A 17,198-nucleotide genomic window follows, 5' to 3' on the forward strand; every position below is an offset into this window, starting at 1 on the left:
TGCCAGGGCCCAAAGAATGATGGCTTAATTAATTGGTCTGGGATAGGCCCTAGACTTTGGTATTTTCCTTACATTCCTTTGGTGATTCTAGCAGGCATCCACGACAAAGGCCAGCTGATATGAGATAGGAGGTGGGTACCTTGGGGCTGGAGATGTAGCATGGTTGGTGCATGCTTGCCCTCTATGCACACAGCCCTGGTGTACAATCTCTAGCACTACAGAGACAGGAAATGGTGATGCCCACCTCTGATTTCAGCACGAGGGAGGTAAAGGCAGGAGGATCAGAAGTTTTCTCCCTTGCTACTTAGAGAATTAGAGGCCAACCTGGACAACACAAGACTCGATTTCAAAAAGCAAACAAACGATCCTCAAAATAAACAAACAAAGTTCCCCAAATTGGTCCTCGGTACAGCATTTCCAGTACAGCCTCAGAGTCTCTGAGTATACTTCTTTCTGTCTGTCTGAGCCTATAAAAAGGGCAGGATGCTGTGAGTTTGAGACACCTCATTGCAGGTCAAGGTTGACATGAAGGGGAGGCGTGGCTGGGTCATGTTCATTGAGCCCTGTGATTTTCCCGCAGATGGCTCATGACTTGAAAATCCCCAGACTAGATTGGAAGCCTCCAGATACTGGGAGCCAGGGACCTGGGGAGATGGATCTTTCAGTGAAGTGTTTATTGGAGTAAGCATGAAGGTGTGGGTTTAGTCCCCAGCATCCATGTAAAAAGCTGGTATGGTGGCACAAACTTGTAACCCCACTGAGAAGGAGAGAGACAGTGGATCCTTGAAGTTCACTGACCAGACTGTCCTAACTGTCAAGTCCTAGGTACAATGAGAGGCCCTGTCTCAAAAAACAGGGTGGACAGCTTCTAAAAATGGTGTTCCCGGTTGACATCTGCCCGTATGTGTACATATGTGTACATATGCATGCCCCACACATTTACATAGGAACACAGACTCTTACAAAGAGCACCCTCATTAAAGCAACGAATTACAAGTTGCCTGTAATGGTCTTCTATCGCCTTTTCCTCCGAGATGCCATTTTTTTTTCAAGATATAAATTTAATTCTAACTCCCCAAATTATAACCAAGCAGCTAGTTGACAGAAACTTGGCACCTTGCTTGTTGGCAAGGGATGTCTTTTTTGTCCCCGGCTTTCCAAAATAAAAGATATAAGTCATTTAGACTATTTTTAATCTGGAAACTGACAAAAAAGTTTTGTGCTGTCTCCCACATTCTATTAGCTCCATAGAGTCGACACCAGAATAATTCTAAGTAGTCGAAGGGAGGCCTCCCGAAGTCTCTCGCTTTCAGCCGCACAGAGACAGCTTGTGGAAAAGATAGTCACTTGCTCAATTGTCTCTGGCTTATGGGTGTCTCCGTGATAGTTATCACTTAGACATGAAAGATGCCCACAAAAGTTTCTGTGTCATAGCTTGTCGTTTCCCAGAGGCCTTTGTCCCCAGACCCCTGTCCATGGCACACTATGCCAGTGCTTTGGGGAGTAACAATCAGGCTTATGTATAAATGTTAAGACCACCACTGGAGAAGGGTAGCTGGAGATGACCAGAGATTTAAGTCATCCTCTTTTGCCTGGTGGCTCTGATGGCCTTCTCAGCCGCATCGTAACAAGCAGGCCTTCTTCCATATAAATGCCAGCCTTGTACCATTCCCAGCCTGAGATTCTGTGCTGGTAGCCAGGGACTCACACATCACCGTGGGGGCATGGCGACCTGACTGGACTACTTGATCGTCTGCTTTTGAGATTTGGTTTAGCTGTTCTCTTCAGTCCTACCTTGGCACTCTCGGGCCACGTGACTAAATTCCTCGTGTGAGCAGCTGCAGGAGGGCTGTGTGTGAGTGGACAGTCTGAGTGATTCCAGGGAGGGGGGGAGGAGGGAGGGAGAGAGGAAGGGAGGAAAGGGGCAGGAGGGAGGGGGGCTGTATGTAATGACTTGCTGTTGCGGGGGGATTGGGCGGGTTTATAAGCAAGCAGAGCCTAGAGTTGTACATGCCGGTGTTAAACTTTGTGTAGTTGGTGATTCGGAAGTATTTACTTACTGTTGCTGTATCTGTGTCTGTGTCCATGGTACGGACTCTGCTGTGTTTAGCTCTTGGAACCTCATAAGAGCCCTTTACATGACAGTACTGTTATCATTCCATTTTATGGATGAGGAGACTGAGAAAGGCTGAAGGTCTTGTTCACACTCACACAGCTAATAAGTAGGGACTGGAGTTGAAATCCAGGCCCTGTGCTTCTAGTGTTCTCCGCCCAGAGGAATCCATATCACAAATTACAAGGTAAAGAAGTAACCATAAAGGAAGTTGACTCTGTTTCTGCCCCTTTCATGTGTCTAGGACTAGCTAGCTTCTCCAGCACGGTGCCTCCCTCTGACTGTTGTAAGTCAGGAATCTTTGGAAGTTTGATTAATTTTTTTTGTGCACTATTGGGCATGAAACCAAGGGCCTTATGCATGCTAGGCAGCCTCCCTAGCACTGAACCACACTCCCAGCCATAGTTGTAATACTATTTTAGGCATTCACAAACAGAGTGGTAACAGCAAAGTCAACTTACATTCCCATAGGCCTTCACCTGTCAGTTCTCGAACACAGCACATCATAACAACAGTGGAAACCAGTTGCTACAGGAGTTTAGGTTTCCTTCTGTGCTACATATAGTATTTGCTTCTATGGTGGTCCAAAAACAAAACAAAACAAAACTCACTACATTTTATTTATTTATTTATCTATTTAGTGTGTGTGTGTGTGTGTGTGTGTGTGTGTGTGTGTGTGTGTGTCCAGAGGACAGTTTACAGGATTCAGTTGTTTTCTCCTCTTCTGGCATGAGCGTTCCCAGGGTTGCATTCAGGATGTCAGGCTTTTTGGCGGGTGCCTTTACCTGATGAGCCACCTGGCCAACCCTAGAATACTGTCTGAGCTTGGTAGACCTTTGGAAACTTGATCAGAGACTATTGTATCCATGAAGCTGACACCCAGCCACTCCTGTCTTTGTGGAAGCCGTCTCTTCTGTCCCTGTTGTTACTGTCACTAACTTCCACTGCTGCTGTAAAAGCATCATTAATCAGAAGTGTTTTCTGGGAACTGGGCCCTGTGCCAACTGCTTGGTGCAACTTCTCATTTAACCCTCCGAGGCGGCAGAGGGGCAGTGCCACTGAACCTATTCTATAGATGAGAAAGCTGAGACTGGAAGGGCTTGGCTGTAAGAAACACGAGCAAAGAGTCAGCCCTGGCTGACTACAAAGGCTTGGCTTGTGACCACTTAATTAGCTATTACCTAATTTTTATTTCTCAGTTAAGTGAACTGTCTTTTGACCTCTGCCTGCCCCGCTGTTTATTTTCCTTGGCTTCAAATCATGGCATCGTTTCTAATGCTTGTGCTTTTAGTCACTAATCTGGTTACTTCTTTTCTTCCCGTGTGTCTTCGAAAAATGTATCTATACAGTCCCTTCTTTCAGGGCAGCCTTCACCTCACCCGTAGACATCTCAGCCCTTATATTCCGAGCCCCGGCTCTCCAGAGCGAAGCTGATGACCCCAGCACTCTCTACACTGCTTAGGCTCTGCTTAGCTGGCTTTTTCCCCTTTGAGGTGCCATCGCACATATCCAAAGATGGTGCTGAATCCCTCATCTCCTTGCCTCAACTCCTGACTGCTGCCATTACAGGCATGCTCCCCCGTGCCCGGTTATGTGGTAGTAGGGCTTTGTGCTAGGCTAGCACTCTCCGAACAACTGGCTAGTTCCCTTTCTATTGAGTAGCCAGCTCTCCACTCCTCTCAGGAAAAATGAGGGCTCCTGAACACACTCTTATCGTGACTTTGCCTTCTCTCCTATTGTTCTGGGGTCTGGTCACTTGAACCATGAAGTTCCAAAGCTCTCTTTTCCTCTTCCTCATGGGAGGAGGTGGGCTTTCAGGGCAGGAGTCATTGACCGTTTCCTAGCCCGCCACAAATCCCAGTTCTTTACACTCTTGGTGATCTGTAGTGACTGAGAACATTTAGGAACTGATCTAAAAACTATCATGTCTTTGTGTTAATTTAAGATGGCAGGTGCAGCCAGCAATTAGGAGGTGATGTCCCTGGGGTAGGTCATCAGTTCAAAAAAGGCCATGGGAAGGATGTGGTCCAACCTGTGGGGGATGTGGTCCAACCTGCAGGGCTCCTTTCTCGTCCTCTCTGTTAAGGCATTTCACTCTTTGAATGTGTTAATAGGACGAGTTTTAAATACAGCTTTCTTTCACATTGACACGAGGCTTGAGTGATTTTCCAGGACCCAGTTCTTCCTGCTGTTGACAAGAGAGACATCCTGTCTGTTAAGACGATTACTGCAGATGGCTACTCTTGCTCATTATGTGTGGGATTTGTTTGGTTTTGTTTTATTGAGGTCTCATGTAGCCCAAAGTGGTCTCCCATTCTCTGAGCAGCTGAAGATGACCGTGAATTCAGATCCTCTTGCCTATATTCCTCCTGAGTGCTGGATGGCAGGGCGTGCACCACCATGCTGGCTTCCCATGCTGGCTGTAACTGTAGATTAGCCTGTGGAGAAAAAAAAAAAGTATTCATGCTTGTGACTCCATTCGCTCTTGTTACCCTTGACCATCCTCTGTACTCATTGGCTCCATGTTCGTAATTGTAACTGTCACTGGGGACCTTTGAGGACTTACTTGGTTTGAGTCTGTAGACCCGGAATCCTGGCCAAGGATTAACCCCTGCAGAGATTGATGAGAAATATGAGACTTTAAAACTTTTGCTAAACTGGTTATAAAATGATTTAAGAATACAGAAAAGGTTTGAAAACTTCTAATTAATGTTTCAAGAATTCCATATGCATCTAGTATGTTTACTATTTAAAAGTGGCATTCAACTGCTATTATTTAGTTAAACCACGGCCTTATGCTTTCCAAAGACAATTTATTTTTCTCACCTAAAGCATATTAAATCATTGAAAAATTCCAGGCCCAAGTCTGTTCAAAGGTGCAGACATGCCCCCGTCCCACAGGACATGCTTCCTGTGCTTGATAGAAACTTGGGGTACAGTCCCTAGAACTAAGCTTTCATTCTAATTCAGTCATTGACAACTAACTGTGACTTTTAAAAACATATTTTCTGAGCCCATGTTTTCTTATTGTAAAAGAAGAGAGTGGAAACACAGATGGCTTTCTCTTTGTTGTATTTTAAATGTTCAATTAATGTACTTTTAAGAAAAAACCCCACTAAGTGCATCTTCTATATAAAACACATGGAAGTGGGACTTAAAAAAATAGAACTATTGTACCAGTTTACAATTGCTACATTTATTTAAAAACCTAAGCAGTCAGATTTAAGAGTTACTTTGGTGTTGTGGAACATAGTCTGTATAGCAATATTATTGTCTGTCACATTTCTAGATCTGTTTTGCTAACTGAAGCCTTGTCAGGTAGGAAGACTCATACTTGGACGGTTGAGGCAGGAGGATCTCACTTCAAGGCCAGCCTGGGCTGTATATAGAGGCCCCAATCCTCAACCAAACCAAACCAAACCAAACCAATAAAAAGAGATTCAGCTTTGTGCAGACACATTGTGGGAAATGGGAAGTGATGACTAACAACTTGTCCTATAACCACAGGGTCCCTTTAATTATTCAGATACTTGTAAGAAAGGTTGCAATAACAAAGTTTCTCCTTTGGAGAGCAAGCATTCAGCATCTGCTCTCACCCCTTATTTTAAGTGCCAGACAAGGATCATCCCACACTGATAACCACAGCAGCTCTGCCCATGATTCTACATTAGCCACTTGGTAACTAGTGACCCAGTATTTGGGACGTTTTTACTCTCTTTGGATCTTAGGTTCTTCATCTGCATCATGGGGATTGTATCATGATTCAGAGTGTCACTGGCATTATCAGAAACGCTAATCCAGAGGAACACTCAGTATTCCCTGGGCTGTGTACTGTAATCCATACCAGACAGATCCAGCCACATTTATGTATCTTTGCATATCTCTGTCTTGTTTTGTCTGCTAGCCACATTCAGAGGCCACACCCAAGCAGCACATGTTCTAGAACCTACCCTGGCATTTAATTTAAGGCAGGTATGCTCAGGGGACAGCTGGGAATGTCTAGAGAAATATTTTTGCTTTGACAACTGGTAGGAGCTACTGGCACCAAGTCAACAGAGACTGGGGATGTGGTGTGCATGGTGGCCCCATCTCCAGCAATGAGCCAGTCCAGACATCCACACTGCTAAGACTGAGAAGCTGACTTAGAGCATCATAGAGACTATGGTGGGACTGGCTGGAAACCAAAGCTCCATCTTCATCTTTACATACATATGTCCCTTTCCTTCAACAGCAGAGACCAACAGCACAGGACCAACGTAACTGCGTTCTAGTCTCTTTCTCCTCTTCCATCCATGCAAATGATCTTGGGATCCCGATGCTTTCAGGAAATGGCACTCTGTCCCTTTGTCATTAATAATCCTGGGCTCAGTCCCATCCCTTGCTTATTCTCCAATGCCCACACTGTGCTGCTTAGGCCAATGTTCTTCTTAAAGGAAGCTGAGTGCTTTGTGAGGCAGGAAAGGTCTCTGCATCTTCAGTGTATGCTCTGAGGCCTAGTCCCTCTGTACTTGATCTGTGATTGGCAGATCATTTGCTAACCTTTGGAGTTTCCTCCCCTGCAAATATTCATGTTCTTCCTGTGTACTTGAAGATGGCTTAACTCTCCTTGTAATTATTTAAATGTTTGTTGTGCTCAGTATTAAGCCAAAGAATGATGTGTGTGTGTGGGGGGGGGGGGGGGTCAGAGAACATCTGAACAGCTTGTGAGAGTTTGTTCACACCCCCATCATGTGGGTCCCAATGATTGAACTCAGGACATTAGGACTGGTGGTAAACACCTTTACTGACTGAGCCACTTTGCCTGTCAAAGAATGGTGTGGAAATAAGTTGTATGGAGCTTTTCTTCGGGAACCAATCTTAGAAGGAATTTCTGTGTGGACTGAGGATGTCTTGCTGTACAGATTTGTTTGCACCCCATCAATACCCACCATTGAGGACTGAGATTTTGGAACTATTTTGCCCATGCATTTCCTGTATTCGTCTTTCTCTTGAGTCGGTTGTTCATCCTAGAAACTGCTGATTCCTTTAAACAACTGCCCATTCTGTCAAGTGTACAGACTTGCAGCTGTACATGACTTTAGAACGTGAATGACTTAACTTCTAAAGTGTCTGAAACAAAAAGTGAAAGACAGGGCCTCTTGATCAGTGAGACTTGATCAGTGAGATGAGTGAGCGTTAGGTGTGAGGAGTTGAGCATCTTCCAACCTCAAGAACAGAAGTCAGGGCAGGTGCTCTGAAAGCCCTTAAGAGCTGATCTCCATGTGTGCACAGACCTTTGCATGTGGTAGGAATGAAGTAGACATCACAGGAAATCACAGATCTTGCTTTTCTTCTAGTGATCCCATCCCAGCACTGCCAAGGAAACCATCTTTAATTTTACTTTTCTTTGCATGTGTATGTCTTCTTAAAGTAGCATCGCTTGAATGACGACAGTTATCTGGTTATATTAGTTATAAAATCCTGGCTTCGTGTACTCATCTCAGTGAACGCATCTCTGACCATTGACAGAGAACAGCTCAGCCTGCCTACTTTTATTTTCACATCTTCTCTTGAAGCCCAAGTACCTAGAAAATAAAACTTGATGAGACAGTATCTTCCACATGTTTTTCTGTTATATCGTTAGCTGCATTTATGACTCCTCTACACATTGCAAGGCTATGATATTCTTGATACTGTTAGAATGAAACCCAGGTTGGTAGGGCCATGCAAGCTTAGGTGACAGCAATGTAGAACTGGTTGCTTTCCAATGGTCTTGTTGAAAGCCTGTGAAGTCCAGGTTTTACTGACAATGCTGGATTTCTTCTTTTTTGGAAGTGTTTTGACTAACCTTTCTGGAAGGCACTCATGTGTTCCACCAGCATCTGCTCGGTATGGTTGCCCTCTCTGAAGTTGGAATTTTCCTCAATATTTTACCTTTCCTAGTCTCATCTTAGAAAGTTAAGCATGTTTGTAAATAAAAGGCAGAGCATGGAAGCAATTTCCAAGTGTGTAACCATCACTTTGAATTATCCCTTCTGAACCGATAGGGAGATATATACAACGTAAAAAGCATGGTGTTGTGACTGAGTAGGATCCACCGGGAGAAGGGATTTATGAAAGTTCTGGAAGGAAGATGTGGGGAAAGAGCAGGCACTAGGATGCCACCAGCAGCCTCCCAAGAGAGCATTGGGAACTGTGAGGAGAAACACCAGCTGAGTCAGTAAGAAGGACCTGGTTGAGGTGGGGAACATCCACCTGCGAGATGCTCTAGAGACTGTCACTGTTCCCTTTGTTTTACATTTTGATAGCAGTGTCCACAAAGGGTTAGGTTGCCCGATAATGATGCTAGGAGCCACAAGGGTCTTTGAGGTATCCCAGTAAGACTATGGTTTAGGCAGGTAGCCAACAAAGCTCAGTCATCCTAGCCTTACCCTGATGATACATCCAGGGAAAGCAAGCCTGGTCGCTTCTGATAGCATTGCCAGGGTTCTTCATGTTTGCTGACCATGGAGCGATTAGCATGCCATCAATATTGCTGCTTTAGAGTGGACACATTTTACCCTTCAGTAATGACAGAGAGGGCTGTATCAGAATCGGACCTGTAATGTGCCAGGCACTGTTCTGTGTTCTTGAATACATCAACTTTAAAAGCAGAGTTTAGTGTCTTCATGAAGCTGACCCTGGAGTCAGGAGAGCAGATTAGTCACAGCTTTCATTATAAGTCACAATACATTATATAATACTTGATTCATCTGGGTATCTTACACCACACATGTTTATTTCTTATAGTTTTGGTGGCTGGAAGCCCCCAACGTCAAGGTGTCAGTAGGTTTGATTTCTCCTGAGGCCTCTCCACTCAGTTTGTAGATGGCTTCTTTTCTATGTCCTCACTTGACCTTTCCCCTGTGTAGAGACATCTCTGGTGTTTCTTTTTATAAGTAGAGAAGGGGTCAAATAGTTCTTAGAATCACTGACATTGGATTATGACCCTGCCTTCATGCCTCACTGAGCTAACTTGTGTCCCCTTAAAGCCCTAATGCAAATAAACTCACATTGGAAAGTTAAAGCTTCAACATTCAAAGGGATTGGGGGAGGGGAGCAATTCTGTCCCTAACCGTGTGTTATTAAGTGGTTAGTGTTCATATTTGGGGGAATAAAAAGATTACAGGAGAGCAAGAAAGATGGGAAGTGCTGCCAGGTGAGGGTTACCATCTTAAACAGGACGATCAGTGTAGACCACACTGAGCAAATGGCATCCAAACCAGGGTTTTAAAGCTTGGTTTTTGTTACAACACAAGGCTCCTGCTGGAAAAGCAGTGTGCTGAAAGAAGTCAGGGACACAGGGACCTCCTTTCTAGTCCCGGCTCTGCATAGTTGTAACTGTGAGACCTGGAGGTGTTCCTCTAGTTGGCAAATATGTTATGCCCTTCAAACAGATGCTCTACAGCGAGCATTCTTAGAAGTGGGAAAAGACATTGTAGGTGTTTGCTTTGGGGCCTGACTTCCTTGTTCCAGTTTGTTAAGATAGAACGGGCTAGGCCCTTTCTAAGAAGAACTGCTAGGAATACAGGTTGGACATAAAAAACAAAACCAAACACATCCTGTGAGGCACAGCCAATGTTGGTGCTACATGGGTCTTAAGTAGGGATGGAGGGATGGTGTGAAAGGGAGCTGTTTCTTACCTGTGGCCTTTTCTGTGAAGTGTGCCCAGGGGAAAGGCCTGCCACAGAGTAGCCTGTCATGGAAGCCATCTCATGACAGGCTGCTTAGCTCTGTTTTGGTCATGTTCTCCACATCAGCTGCCCTTGGCTTCAGAAACCTTACATAAAGGACATTAATGGACATATTTGGAGTTTAGGTCATAGCCACATGGATTTTTTAGTTCTAGAAACTATATGGTGATTAGACATAGGTACGATGTTACCCTTAGGGGATTTTAGGGAAGTCTACATGGAAGCTCTTAGAACTACCCTTGCAACTTTTGCATAAATTAAAAATTGTTCAAAAGTATCTTTTTCTTAAATAAAACAAGAACGAAAGCCCATTTTGTATGTGAAGATGACCTAGGCTGCAGGCATAGGGTTACTCATGGTGACAATACAAAGCATATGGCTGCTGTGTGTGGTCAGTAGTGTCCATTGATAATGAGGAGAAGAGAATAGTGCAACTCTAGTCCTGCTTTTCGTTTTGTCAGATTCTCCATTATCGCCTTTCCACCTACCCCAGGGGTTTAGGTTTAGATACTGCAGCTTATTCTTGATTTTATTTCAATATTTGACAGCACAATAATTTCATGAGACGTTGTTTAATGATAGAATTAGCTGGAAACTGTGGTAAGAGGCCAGGGAGGCCACAGCATGCCCAGGGAAAATGATTTAGAGAAACCATGGAGAACATGCCCAGATGCTTTGAAACGACAGCACTTCTTACAACACACCAGGTTTTATATGTGCTGAAACTAATACCCAACAGAGGCCAAGGCTCATCGGGTACACTATGTGCTCAGGGCCTAGCTTTTGTTTGTGACCCCTCTGACTCTTAAGCACAAGGTAAAGTGTGGGGACAAGGTAGAGGGGAAATGAAAATATATATGCCCCTTTCTTTCTCTTCTTTTTTATTCTTATTTTTTTTAGCTGCAAACCAGAAGGAGCCTATGAATCTTAATTTTAAAGTGAAGGAGGAACCCAAGGAAGAGGAGTCCTTAAGCATGCCGTTACCTCGCTCCAGCTACGTGTTCAGCCCGGAACCGGAAGTGTCGACCCCTAGCATCTCCGAGGACCCACTTACTCCCCAGGAAGGCAAGGGGAACGTGTTAAGGCGGGACATGTCGGCCAAGGCTGCCTCAGAACTTCTCATGAAACTCTCAGGTATCTGATATATTACAAAATATTTCCATTCTGGTCATTTCACGTGCAAGCCAACTGGACCGTTTCTTGCATGGCTTATGATTAACCCGGTGGTGACGATAGCGTGAAAAAGGTGAATTTAAGGAATGATCAGGTCGCTTGGCTTCAGTTCCTGTGTTATATGCATGAATTTGTTCATTTCTATCTATCTGTGCTGTACCTAGCTAGACATTGGCTTCAGTTCCTGTGTTAGGTGTGTGCGTATGTTAGCTTCTTTTTGTGCTGTACCTATTTAGATATAGCCTTCTCTTTCTGAATATTATTAGAAATGGTTAGAAAACATTACCAACGTCACAGATGATTGACACCGTGACTTTAAATGGGATTCTAATAACATTTACAGGATTCCTTCTAATTGGTCAAAATCTCTTAAGAGAGGATCCTATGTCTTCTGAGTATTTATATTATAATCTTTAAGGACCATTAAAATATTTTTCTTGGCCTTGTGAGAAGCTGAGGTGACACTCAAAGTAATTACTAACCAAGCAGCACTGATGGAGTGTAAGAATAGAGAACTTCCTAATGGAATGTTCCAATAACTAACCTGTTCCTAAGATGAATGGACAGTTCCACTGATATCTAGATATAGTCTCAAATTATTGGATGTAAGAAAAAATATGCTGTAAATTAAAGCTAGTTTATTTTGGATTTTTTTGGTATAAGTTTCTATCTGGTTCTCTGCAACAGGTAGAAAATTTAGTGTCTTTTTGGTGGCAAGGTATGACTTTCAGAACATGAGAGAAACCTATATTGGTAATCATACCTGCCAAGTCGTAGCTGTGCTCAGTTCACTGACTCCTGCAGGTAATTTTTAGGAACTGTGTTTGAAGTGCTAATATGAAGCAAAAGCTGTTTTTTGTTGGGAACTTGCTGTGCTTGGGGGATGAAAGCAAGACCTGTCTTAGTGGGACGCCTCTGTGATCTGAAATTTCATTAGCAATCCTGATGGTGTTTCTGGTTGACTAGTAAGTTGGAAGGTAAGAAATTAATAGTAATTTATTTGGAGTCAGCATATCATAACAGTTGAAATCTCCATATCTGCCATTTGGTGGGGTTAAGAATCTTTGTCTTTGATTTTAATTCAAAGCACACTGGAGTTTGAGGGGAACATAATTTGCTAGCGATAGCGCATGATAGAAGAACAAGAACTGTGGTCTTACTGTAGCTCCATCCCCCAGACTCCGCAATGATGATGATGCAGTGGTGCATCTTACCCTGATAGAGGTCTAGCAAGATCCCAAAGCTGGGAGGGTGAAACAGTCAGATATGAACCAATATAATTTAGTGTATCGTGTCTCCCTCCTGTGCCAGCATATCTCAGCAATGTAGCCATCCTTCTGTTGAGGTTGCTTAGTCTTTGTTCTCCCAGAGGTAGCTCTCCCCGTACAATGGCTTAAACTCTGTCTCATTAACTCCTGTGCCCTCTCTGATGGTAGAATCTGCCCAGTGATGTTGCCATTTCAGAATTGACTAAGTAGCTGGTCTAAGCTGGTATAGAGCAGAGAAGGCTGGTACCACACTGAAAGAGGTTACGAGAGGAGTGAATGAGATTTCTGGACAGAAGTTTCTTTAAGGAAAGCATTTCATTTTTATCCTTTGGGGGGGTAATAGGATTTGAGAGCTAAAATAGGAAATTATTTTCTAGATAATAATGAGACCCCACCCTGCAAAAAAAGAAGTGCTGCTGTGAACATTTAATGATATTTGTGGGCAACGAGGTCTCCTTTTAAGCGTGTGAGTTGGCCTTTACTGAGTGCATGTGCAGTAGAGTTCAGTGAGAGCAGGATGATAGCATGGTCCCATTTCTGAAGAGCAGCTATCTTTCTTCATAATGTGGAAAGAAACTTGCATGAAGACTGAGAACTATTTCCTTTTTTTCCCCCCTCCTGAAAAAACATTCTATATAGAGAGACTTGGGTCAAAGATCCATGCATCAAAAATCCTGAATTTGTATGCTCTCTTTGGTGGTGTTTTAGACTATATTCTCTGAGTGCGTTGATACATTTTGCTGTTGTTTGTTTTTGTTTTCTAAGACAGAGTTTCTCTGTGTAGCCATGAGTATCTCTGAACATGGCTCTGTAGAACAGGCTGTCCTTGAACTCGATGATCCATTTGCCTCTGCCTCCCGAGTGCTGGGATTAAAGGCGTGCACCACCACCGCCCAGCTAGTACCATTTTCCTTAATTTTATGAGTAGGTAAGGTCGGCCTTGAAACAGTTACCAACAGAGTAGCAGTAAGACATGTTTAAGGACAGAAAATTTCCTAGTGTAATATTATAGTAAGTCACATGCCTTTAAGTTGGCTATAATTCTTTATGGTTATATAAGTGTAGCCTCTGTCTAGCCAGTGTAGGAAGAACAAGCTATGAAATCCATTCAGGGAATCAAAGCAGTGCATAGCTCTAGCATACAGTGGTCAGGTGAACATTGCTTTTTTAAAAAGTCCTACGTAAGCTGAGTGGTTAAAAACAAATGTCTTTTCATTCCAAAGCCATGAGGTAAAAAGGGCTTTCCCTTCCTTAGGAGTGAAGTGGATATTAAGCCCTGTTTAAGCCCTGTGGAGAGGAACATGCCTATAATTCCAGTAGGAGGAAGACTGAGGTAGGATTGTGGGTTTTGAGTCCAGCCTGAACTACGTGGTGAGGTCCTGTCACAAACAAAACAGAAAGGGAATCGTCAGTCTTCGGCTTCACTACTAGATTAAGGCTCTTGCAAAAAGGATACTAGAAAGAAGTTTTAAGTTCTCTGTCTTCAAGATATCATTTTAACGTTTGAAGATGCATGCCCTAAAAGATACTCAAGTAAAGGACTTATCAGAGCCTTCAGAGTCCCCAAAGCCTCTGAACATAGCTAGGGTGACATTTACCTCCAGAGTCTTGTTGTAGGCAGTCTTGTGGGCAGCTGTCCTCATGTCGTCCCAACTTGGACAATCCCACATACAGTCTCTGTCATTTTCTGCAAAATCCTTTGGTCAGAAAGAACCTGTGTGAAAAACTATAGCCAGCCCTACTGGGAGGCATTCAGTCAGGGACCTCTAGTGGACGCCTACAGCAGAGAGCACTGGACCCTGTAAAGGATTCCCCCCATACATTCTAGCAATGGTAATGTTTAATTTATGATTCAGCACAGTAAGAAATTAGCAAATACAGAACTTTCTTTTGTTTGTTGTTTTTTGAGACCAGGTCTTGCTGTACAGCTCTAGCTGGCCTGGAGCTCACTGTGTAGCCCAGGGTGGCTTGCAATTCACAGAGATCTGTCTGCCTCTCCTTCTGCCTCTAGAGTGCTGACATTAAAGATATCCATTGCCCCCCACCCCCAATCTGGCTACAACAGTGTATTATAATACAAGTTGTTCAAATCTATAAATAGTTTGTTGTGGAATTATTATTTACTATTTTGGGAACACGATTGACTGAAGTCACTAACAAAGTGGAGGATGAACCCTCAGATGAGGGAGGAAGACCACAGTATTATAGTAACAACAGTGTGTGGGTGATACTTTTCTTTGTTTCTGTTTTGACCTGAAGAATAGCTAAGGAAAAAGATTTTCTTTCTCTCTTTTCTTACTAAATTTTTTTTTTTTTTTTTTTGGTTTTTCGAGACAGGGTTTCTCTGTGTAGTCCTGGCTGTCCTGGAACTCACTTTGTAGACCAGGCTGGCCTCGAACTCAGAAATCCGCCTGTCTCTGCCTCCCAAGTGCTGGGATTAAAGGCGTGCACCACCACCGCCCGGCCTTACTAATTTTCTTATGTCAGTTTCTAGTGAGTTAAGAAGAAACTAATCAATGATTTGGCCTATCTCTTGTTTCCACGTTTAAAGTAGGTCATGTCCAATCTGTAAGGCTGAATGATTGGCCCAGGGCCCAGGTACCTGTCACATGAGACAATCCTATGTGGAGAAACCTGCACATGGAGGGTGCTCTCCAAGTGGACACTTAGTTCTCTGGGGAGAGACACACATGGGTTAGAACCAAGCTAACCCTTCTATGGTCTCTGTATTGGGAGAATCTGAGTTTTCTTCCTCACTGTGGTTCAGATTCCCTTTCCAGTTTGTTAATTACGATGGTGAGTGCCCGACAGTTGAAACTAGTAAACTGATCAGCACAAAGAAAGCAACCCACTATGAGGAAATAACTGGATGTCTGTGACTACCTATTATGTGACACACAGCAGTAGACACTTGTGTGTCTAGAGGTAAGGCAGACATGTCTGATGTCTGTCCTGTTACTCTGTGGATAGGACATGGAAGGACAGGAATCAAGAAGATACAGCAACTCCAGACTTGGGGGAACAGGTCTACCGACTGTGTCTTTGCAGCACTGATGGTAAATGCGCTTAGGTCTTTGAACCGGTTTCCTTTCCTTTGTGGTAGAGGCTCAGTGGACACTTCCCCCAATTCTCAGAGTCACTAGGCCATGGGAGACTCTAATTCTGAGATCTGCTCTGGGTTTCGCTAGTAAAGTCCCTGCAGCTCTGCAGGAGAGGCTGGCAGCCTGTGTTTTGAGACACCTTCCGAGTGACCCTGACAGCCCAGGCTTTAACCCAGCTGGGAAGTGGCTCCAGGACTGAGTGAGTTCGGTCCATCTGAAGAGAATGCTTCGGGTTGAAGCTGATGGGGACAAAGCTCTGTCAAATGTCCCCATTTCCTTTAGAAAAAGAACCAATTCTTCCATAGTGAGTCCTTTAATTTATTATGAAATGACAGTATCTAGAAACATCATTTTCGAAGAAGGGCATCTCTGTGTGATACATCAAGATCCTGGTGCTCGTGAGCCTCCCAGAATTCCATTTACTAGTGTCCATTGCAGTGAAATTTCTGAATTCTTTCTGGGCATGTTTTTAGAGAAAGTCTCCCTACATCACTCTGAACAGCATCAAACACAATGTTGTAGACTTTTCTGTTCTGAAGAATTTCTTGAGAGAAATGAGAAATTTCAGTAAAGTTAATGTTCAGGCTGAAAACTACTTACTCCTCTGTCTGCTGTTCTTCCTTTGGAAAGGGGTGATACTTTTTTTGTAAACTTTTATTTAGTCTTTTGTCTTTCTGAGATTTTCGTGCATGAGTCCGCTGTATTTACATGTAGTACACGTTAAGCATGTCTTTGGTAAGCCAACTGTTCTCCACTATAACAAACATGGCACAATCAGTTTATAAAGGAGAAAGGTTTGTTTGGGCTCAGAATTGGAGGTTCTAGTCCATGAGTAATGAGTGTCATTGCGTGGGGGCCTGTGGCGAGCCAGCAGCGCACTGTGGCGACAGTAGAGGGCACACCCCAGTGACCTGAAGACTTCCTCTAGTTCCCACCTGCCAAAGGTGCCCCTATCCCAGCTGGGACACTTGGGCATCAGCCTTTAAGACCTGGGTGTTGGAGGCACTTGTAAGATACAAGCTGGAGCTTAGTGCAGGCCACCAGTAATAATCTGTGAGGATGAAAATTATTGTTTATTTTATCACCACAAAACATGCCACCATCAGACTTACAAGTTGCTAAATTCAGTAGTGGAGAAGTGAGACCTTCAAAACATTAAAAAAAAATTATTATTATTATTATTATTATTATTATTATATCCTCTTCTTCTTCTTCTTCTTCTTCTTCTTCTTCTTCTTCTTCTTCTTCTTCTTCTTCTTCTTCTTCTTCTTCTTCTTCTTCCTCCTCCTCCTCCTCCTCCTCCTCCTCCTCCTCCTCCTCCTCCTCCTCCTCCTCCTCCTCCTCCTCCTCCTACTGTTTCGAGGCAGAGTCTTCCTACATAGCCGTGGCTGTCCTGGAATTCACTATGTGGACCAAGCTGGCCTGGGATTTATACAGACCCACCTTCCTCTGTATACTTAGTGCTGGACTTAGAGGCCTGCCCCACCTCACCCAGCCCTAAATCATTTTAAACCTAGTTTTACATAGCTCTTATGCTTCTACTAGTTAGCTGTAGTTGAGGAGATTTGTGCAAAGTGGTAAAGGGTTGGGCTGGCCAGATGCTGAGGGGCTAGTGCTCCATCCCAGGAAGCCGCAGGATGGAAGGAGAAAGCCTACGGGCTGACCTCTGACCCCTACACATGAACCATGGCAGAGGCACCCACACACATACAAGTAAGTAAATGTAAAAATACTGTTAAATAATTTGGAGCTATTAGTAGGAAGGTATTTCATCTATTTGTTTTATTAATTGTTTCTACTTTCCACATTCTCAAACTCATGCTGCTGACAT

General features: G+C 43.7%; 1 protein-coding gene across 8 annotated transcripts in view; it reads left to right on the plus strand.

Moving 5' to 3' along the window:
- The window catches only part of Znf827 (zinc finger protein 827), a 167,069-nt gene that overhangs the window by 54,517 nt on the left and 95,354 nt on the right, over positions 1 to 17,198 (plus strand). For all 8 annotated transcript variants that reach the window (XM_034522569.2, XM_034522573.2, XM_034522570.2 and 5 more), the window contains exon 5: positions 10,726 to 10,959. In XM_034522569.2, coding sequence (XP_034378460.1) covers positions 10,726 to 10,959 — 234 coding nt within the window. The remainder of the gene's footprint in view (positions 1 to 10,725; positions 10,960 to 17,198) is intronic.

This window comes from Arvicanthis niloticus, chromosome 18, assembly GCF_011762505.2.
Source record: "Arvicanthis niloticus isolate mArvNil1 chromosome 18, mArvNil1.pat.X, whole genome shotgun sequence".
Taxonomy (NCBI): domain Eukaryota; kingdom Metazoa; phylum Chordata; class Mammalia; order Rodentia; family Muridae; genus Arvicanthis; species Arvicanthis niloticus.